Source organism: Priapulus caudatus, unplaced genomic scaffold, assembly GCF_000485595.1.
Source record: "Priapulus caudatus unplaced genomic scaffold, Priapulus_caudatus-5.0.1 Scaffold756, whole genome shotgun sequence".
Taxonomy (NCBI): domain Eukaryota; kingdom Metazoa; phylum Priapulida; class Priapulimorpha; order Priapulimorphida; family Priapulidae; genus Priapulus; species Priapulus caudatus.
Window position 1 is genome coordinate 59,191 of NW_014577817.1, and position 8,322 is coordinate 67,512.

General features: G+C 38.5%; 1 protein-coding gene across 1 annotated transcript in view; it reads left to right on the forward strand.

Moving 5' to 3' along the window:
- Positions 1-320: 320 nt before the first annotated feature.
- The window catches only part of LOC106813329, a 33,646-nt gene continuing 25,644 nt past the window's right edge, over positions 321-8,322 (forward strand). Inside the window, exon 1 of the mRNA XM_014817452.1 lies at positions 321-459. Coding sequence (XP_014672938.1) covers positions 369-459 — 91 coding nt within the window. The 5' untranslated portion in view covers positions 321-368. The remainder of the gene's footprint in view (positions 460-8,322) is intronic.

The window sequence follows — 8,322 nt, forward strand, 5'->3', positions numbered from 1 at the left end:
ATTGTCCGAGGGGTATTTGTCCTGATACCATTTAAATATACTGGTAAAAACTGGTAAGGCAAAAAAGGGTAAGTATGGTTGTTTTTACTACATTTCCCTTACTCTCTCTATTTGTACTACTCTCCTTATGGGGGAGTCTTTACGTTTGCCACCAAACAAGGGCTACCTACGGCCTTGTAGGTCACAGTAGGTGCAACCACATGCGTATCTACATACAAATATAAATTCTGTAACGACAACGTTGACGATGAAATCGGCAGGCATGCCCATAGGCCTGCATGCCCAGTTGATTAGCCAACCACATTTTCAAGATGGCGGCGTATACAAACAAGAGAAAAGTTTTCAGCTGATAAAAAGCTGCATATGTGATGGAATCTGCCGCTTTTTGCCATCACGCTAGTCATTTTATTAGAACTATAGTGTTTTTAGTTATTATAGCGTTACCTTCAAATACCTCAGGTAAGTTCAAAATGATTAGTTTTTTTGCTTTTTAAAGTCGACAAATTTAACAAAAGTATACTCAATACTGTTACTGTATCGCAAGTCCTATCGTTGACTAGTAGTAGTACTACTACTACTATAGCCACAAGTTCCCTTCTCGCTTAACACTACGTGGCGAGAGGCACGACGTGTATCACTATCAGTCGGAGAGCTTGGTCGGTTTACTACTACTAGTACTTTAGGTACTGAGATAGGCCAAGGTAAGTTAGATAGGATATACCATTGTACTGTAGGATAGGTAGGGTTGTGGGAGTTGTAGGTTAGACTGTTACTGTTAGTGTTAGTGTTAGTGCGGCACAGAGTTGGGCTCACGACGAGTCATACAGGTAGCTAGTAGTAGTACAGTAGTAGTAGTACTACGGTAGCCACAAGGAGGGTAGGATGGGTCCTATGGCTATGCCGCCCCGTCACGATACATTGAAATTGATCATTTGTCGGTGGTGGTGCTCAATGATCAATCTTCGTTTGGGACTCCTGTATATATATATTTCCAACATGTGCTAATCTAATCCAGGGTGCTAAACTAGGATTGGCGGGTTAACATTAGATGAACTGGGTAGTGCGCGATGAGGCTGATCATGCCGATGATGTATGTATAGGGATTCTAAAGTAGGCCTGTGAGCCAGGTACCGTACTAATTACTGTAGGTTCAGGTAGGTTAGCAGTGGCATTCAGACAGACAACATCTCGATCTACACCAAGTCCTGAAATCAACCAGATTACATGGAATGTGTATTTGGAGTTTTAAGTTGGGTTTGTTTTGTCATGTGTTTTAAATATCGGATTCAAATTTTAAATCGAGGTATTTATTTAATTTTAAACTTAATTAATATATTGATTATCGGATCCTAATGTACATAACTATATGGCATCTGAGCTAGGTTTGCACAGCATTATAGTACCCAGGATTACACGTACCATTGCAGACTACAGTCCTAAAATATAGGCTCACAGTTTTCTACTTTAGTACCCCGGTACATACGTATAGTTAGGATTAGCTCGGATTTAGATTAGGAATAGTGGTGATGTATAAAGGGGCCTAAAGTAGTGTTGCGCTGTAAACTTGACAATGGCTGACCCAAGAGGTTTTTGACGTGAATTACTTTCAATAGTGAAATTTTCACTCTATAAGCTAATGACTAGGGCCTACATATATGGCTGTAGGAGGTCGGCCATAAAAACATATATATATATATATATAATATCATAAAGCCTATACCCCAGGTACTGTTTAGTGGCCACCGTGCATTCTATGCCATTCTGTGCTGTTGACTAACTTATTAACAGTGTCTGTATAAAACGCGTAACTTTTTTTTTCTACCCTAGGAAGCGAATATTGCTATTGGCTATTAGAAATAATTGAATGTCTACTCTATATAATTGATGTATTGCTATTGGGCATTTTATATATTTTTTTTAATTTATCTTAATAATCAACTTGTTAACCGTTTCCTTTAAAAAAATGTATAACAAGTTGTATAAAGCAGTGATATGGTATCAGTGTAGGAAAGTGTATAATCTGGATTCCTCGAATATTACTATTAGCTGTGCAGGCACGTGGTGTTGACAGATGTGTTATTACTGTTAACCTAGTGGATATTGAATAGCACCCATAATGTCAGGCTGAAAGTTCAGGTCTTTAAGTCTTACCATGGTCTACTTATTTCAGTTTGCTTCAGTTGACGCAAAGCCTTTTAGCAGTTGCAGAGGCCATATTTTTTGTGTGCATCTCTGTTGGAGGAGCTTGTGTGCAAAACGGGGTATTTCATCAAATAATGGCACTTAAAAACAGTGTTTGCAAAGTCGTTGTTCAAAGAGAGACGAGAATATATTAGAGAATGACTACAATAACGAAATAACTGTTTTTTTATGCAGTAGTTTTTCTTAGCCTTTAATAGTCTAATATCATGCCAGTGTTTATTCCTGAAATTACTGACACTAAAGTTCCAGAAATGCACCCATACAGAAATTGTAAATTATGGTCATTAATTTGTGATTGTTGTAAAAGGGTAATTAGAACAAATGTTTTAAAGTGCATTGCTGTATGGAAGAGAAGAATTTCACTGAAGCTGTAATTTACATAACTACTAGTGTGCATTTCACACAGTATTTGATGACACCAAGCGCAGATAAACTTTACCCCTGTAAAGTTATAAACCCTATATATGTTCATGTGCTCATGGTGATACCAAGTGTGAGTATGTAGTGCATATCTTGCTCAACACCGGGCATCTCTTCTAGTGACTCCATGTTATTAAGTCCTAAAAATAATCAATTTATGTGGTTAAAACAGTTAGAGTCAGCTGGGAGTATGCTTGTATTGGCCAGGAAGATATCTGCAAGATTGCACTTATAATTATATATAATTGTAGCTGCCTGGAAACGAGGGGGCACCTTACAGAATTTCACTTTACAAGAAACATTAAATATGGGTGCGTAATTTTTAATAAGGGTGCATCCGCCATCCCTTCAGTACCCAGGGATTTGCTGTACTTAAGTTTCACATAGAGTAAGACGGGATGTCAGTATATATTATTAGTTTAATTAAATGATTTATGCATATTACAGTAGTGTAGAACAGCTAGTTGTCAAAAATTAATCGTGTTTGATGTTCGTTTGGGAATATCGAAACAAGTAAGCGTGTACATATATGTTCAATTTGATCTCAGTGTATTTGGGTCTGTCAGTGCAATGTCGGCATTATATAGCAATAAACCAATAGCTTCATTGCAATAAATGATATATATATATACAGTGCTCGAAATAAGCGTTGTCCGGTTGTCCGAGACAACCAGAATTTGCGCCGGACAACCTAACCAGTCTGAGACATTGTCCGGTGGACAACCAAGAAACCCTATCCCTATCCATAACTCTAAACCGACTCGGCTATCTTATATACGCGTGGTACCCAATTAATCTATGGTGTATAGCCTTTTGCTTTCAATGTTTTGCATCTGAACTGACAATCACAGCCCTCGACACTAACGGTTGTCCGATTGCCCGGGACAAGTGAAAGTCTATGTCGGACAAGTTATTCTCTTGCCTAGTTGCCCGATCGGACAACTGAAAAGTTCTAGTTGTTTAATATTCCTAACATCCTCTGACCCAGGGCGCTATCGCACTACATTCTCACTTCAAACGTTTAAAAAGGTCCTTGAAAAAAGCAGCCTGCGACACCCACTGTTATCATTACAGATTTATTCAGAGCGGCAATGCATACCTCCCTGGCCGGGGCGGCATTGCATGATTTATGTACTGGGGTGGGGGTACGATTGTTTATAAGTTGGTTGGGGCATATTCACTACTGAATATGTAGGGGGTGGGCATCGCGGGGATGAGAGGCCGACAGCAAAACTCTTTCCTGTGATTGAGGAAAAAGCTGCAATTGGTAATGACACACAATGAGCGTGCCAGCATGCAAACATAAACGTGTGAATTTCATTACGATTTTACATGTACTGTATTTACTCGTGTATAAGTATAATTCATGTATATTATAAGTCGCACCCCATATTTTGCATTGAAAAGTTGGTACAAACATTGGTACATTAACAAGATTTCTTAACCTCGTCTATAAGTCGCACCCCCTAATTTTTTTTATTGAAGTTGTGTACAAAAAGCGCGGTTCATACACAAGTAATTACGGTATATATACTGTAAGTGTAATACGCACGCACGCGTCAGACACATGCCTAGGTATGTGCGAGCCTATATGCACGCAGGGAATACTGGCAAAAATATCAGGAGTGTATAATATATATATATATCTACATCTATCTATATATGTTATATATGTATATATATCTATTTATATATCTATCTATATAATATATATCTCTATATTATACACTCCTGATAATATGATATGCACTGAACCAAAAGAGGACATTAACGCCTCATAGATTGCACAAGTAAATTTTGGACAAGTAAAATCAAAATTCGGACAAGTAAAAATTGCTTCTTGTTGCCCGACAGGACAACCAGATCTGAAAATAAGCGTCGAGGCCTGAATCAATCACAACCAACTAGTGTAGGCTAGCTGGCACAATAATGTTCAGTTTCATACTTCAAATCCAAGTGTTTTCTAGCTCATCAAGAAATCTTAATCGTGAATTAAATCGTGAATAACATAAAAATATGGGACCAGCTGCTATTTCCAACACTGGTATATGTCAGGTTTTCTGATTTATGAGAGGTGAACTCGATTTGGAACCAGCAAACCAGCAAGTTTCCAAAATTTGCTGGGGGAGGACCCCCATACCCCCCCGCCTTTTTTTCACCCCCTCCTTGGAATCCTAGACCCACCACTAAACAATTACATATCTTGGGAGCAGAGAACAATGAACAAAAATGTCGCGCAAAACAAAGATTGCAGAGCTGAGAGGTAGAGGAGCCGTACCTAGGGTGTGGAGAGGGAGGCGGAGCTAGGAGCCAATAAAATATTAAGTCATCCACTATTTTGCGTAGTTTGCTGTTTTTGGCCCCCCTTGTTAAAAAATCCTGGCTACGCCACTGTTTTTGGGTGTTTTCTGATAATATTATTATGTGATTGAAAATAGAAGATTTAGGGATATTTTTTGGGACAACCAGAAATTGTTGCGGACAACCCGATTTGATGCCTGGGTTGTCCGCAGGACAACCACATTTTTTTTCTTATTTCGAGCACTGTATATATATATATAGCATACTGCTGGGAATATAAACTCAAAATGCTTTTAAATCAATGATCCTCCAGCTTCATTGAGTTTGAATTGTAAATTAGTCGCTAAACTGTCCCTTTCTGTAACGTCTATTATTTATTTCAAATATGGACAGGTTGTGATATATCTCTGATCTGGGATTGTTTAGCTAGGTAATTATTCATGTGGATTTTACATTGCACTTAAGTGTAAGATCGAAAAATAAGGACTTATTTTGATATGCATCTTCGTAGAAGCATGAAAACAGGAGGCTGTGTAATAGTTTGCGAGGAAAGTGGCCACATGACTCGCCACAAAAGGTGCCCCTGTGTTTATGTAGATTATGGCATGGAACAAAACCCCCAACTTTTGATAGCAGTAAATTGTGCAAAGCCCAGCTTTCAACCACCTTGATGGATGAAATTCTACTACATTTATTTAGAAAGCGAGTGAACGTGTTCACAAAATCACAATACCAATATTCCTAGCAAATTAAACACGCTCATTAACTCAGTAGCTGCAGCCGTGCTGTGTGTTTATACCAAACTTTGCGCATCAGATTCTTGTTTGTTTGAGAGTTCATTTAGAAGCCATTAGTTCGTATGAGAGCACATTGTAGTGTGCTTCGTGTGTGCCTCTTTAGGGCAGATGGGGTCGTTGTCGTATCAGGTACTGCAGGTAACAGATATGTACCCGAGGTAGTTTTAGCTTGTTTAGTATTATGTTTATATTTTTATATGAGGTATGTTTAGGGCTAGGGTTAGGGTTAGGGTTAGGGTTAAGGTTAGGGTTAGGGTTAGGGTTAGAGTTAGGGTACACTTCTGTAGTACAAGTCTGGTACACTTTGTGTATACATATATGTACCTCGGGTACATATCTGTAGTACCTGATATGACAACGACCCCTTCAGCCTCTTTAGGAAGTAATTATAGACGCGTGTTTCATACACATCAGCACTGCTCACGTGCACACATACAAGTGAAATATTCCCAATTTGGGGAAAACTCGAGTTGGTGTTTCTCTGCATTGTAGCTGCTGTCTTGGCAGCAAGTTCAGCAATTTTATTTACTGGCAATTTTTACATTATATTTACTTAATAATTCTCACATATAAATCAAACGTTCGTATTTTAAATGATTTAGATAGACGTAGACCTTATAGGATCGTTTCTGAGTTGTACAATGAAAGGTATGCAAAATCACATATATGTGTGTACAGAAAGTTTTTGACTGGGTATTGTATTCTCCTTCTATATAACTTATATACATTCAAATTTTAGATTCAAAAGTTGGTAGTTACAGTACATTTACTGCTAAGCAATATCATTCTACAACTATAGAAACATTTTTCGGGGGCTAAACGTGGTGTAGGTATACGCGGGTGGGTGTGTAAGTACATCCAGTAATAGAATACAAGTGAGTGGGACATTCCTCACTGGGAGTGATTCTTTGTTAGCACTTGCCTGTTTCCAGCCCTCCGGGCATTTGCTGTCAGCAAAACAAGTTATTTGAGATAGCAGTGACATTGTACACACACCTGTGCATTGTTACCATGCCAATCAACGTGTGTAGTATAAACACTCGGCAAGAACGTGGTAACTGCATGACCATCCTTTTTGTTTGTTGCACAAGGTAAAATATCTGCGGGGGCACAGGGGGCAGTTCTAAGCGTATCTCATTGTGGTTTCTGCAAAGAGCACTGAATATTTTTGAATTACACTTCTTTGTGTCAAAATGAAACATTCATCGCATTTTGTAAAAAATTTTATTCTAGCGACAGAAAATTCACTTCCACGCACGATAATTAATTTGTAAAATGATAAAGAGTTGTCTGCGCAAACCAATAATCAGTTTATAATTTGTGTTTTAACGTAAAAAAATGGTCGTAATTCACTGTGCGAATGCCAGCATGTCTACTGTGTGTATGGTGCATGGCTGTCACAAAAATTTACTAAAATTGCTGCTGTGTGTGTTTCTCGGCAGCTGCGTGCACGCCTTCATGAAATAGTGTTTTGTCGTGTGCGCATTCATTCAGTAGATGTGATATCAGATACGCCGTATAACACTGTGCTGCCATTCTTTGCACGCAGCAACAGCACAACTCTGCGTTGCTGCCATTGTGGCAAGAACAATATAGCCTGCCAAGAAATTAAAGATAATATCTGCCGTGTTTGAATAGTGGAAAGAAAAATGTGGACACTAACAGTTGGTGCCTCGTCCTTGACAAAACCTGTTGGTTTTCCATTGTGTATATTAGAAGTTCAATCTCGGTATGTCGTCGTTGTGTGCAATACAATCTGCGGGGGTTTGTGAGTTTGGTTACGAATCCTGCGAATAGTTGTAGGTGTAGGTGAAAAAGACAGTATCTTTGCTCATGTATAGGCCTTGCCAACGTTGTTCCATATTCTACCTTCTCAGTGTTAGAGCTTTAAAATAAAAACCTCTTGCCAAACTGGGCGAGTGAGTCAATAAGTTAACTCGCCCAAATTTGAAAACAAATATGCTTGTCAAACAATAGTGAAAAAATAGACTATAGGGTGGGTTCGGGAAAGGGTTCCTGATTAGGCGGGGTCCGGCCCCCCCCCGAATTTTTGTTGTTGAAAATTACACCTCTTAGATGCCATTTCCTGCACGCGGAGGCAGCATTATTAAACAATCTTTATCACAAAAATATCACGTTTGAGTTGAGTATTTTAATCTTTGGGGACACAAAGACTAAAATACTTACTTAAAAAAAGAGAAACATAATAAACTTCAAATTGCTATTGCTGAGGTTGAATCTGCCTTTCCCGTCTCTGCCAAGTTGTAGCAAGTCAGCAATGCTAAGGCAAAGTAATGTGGTATAAGTTAATCCTAATCTGGCCAACCTAATTAAGCACAGCCCTTGACGCTCTAATTATTTCAGGAGTCTGTACAAAATTTATTAACTGATGCGCAATCTATGAGCCGCTTAGCTCGTTCTTTGGTTTTGTAGTGCTATATTGCAATAGTTTCGCCTAGAGTGTATAATAATGAGGAGTCTATACCTCATATAAAAATATTCGATTAGGTACTAGATAACTATTATAGTATAATGATATCGTATATTAAATTATTTATATATAATGGAGATATACATATCCGGAATGTAAATACGTCAACTC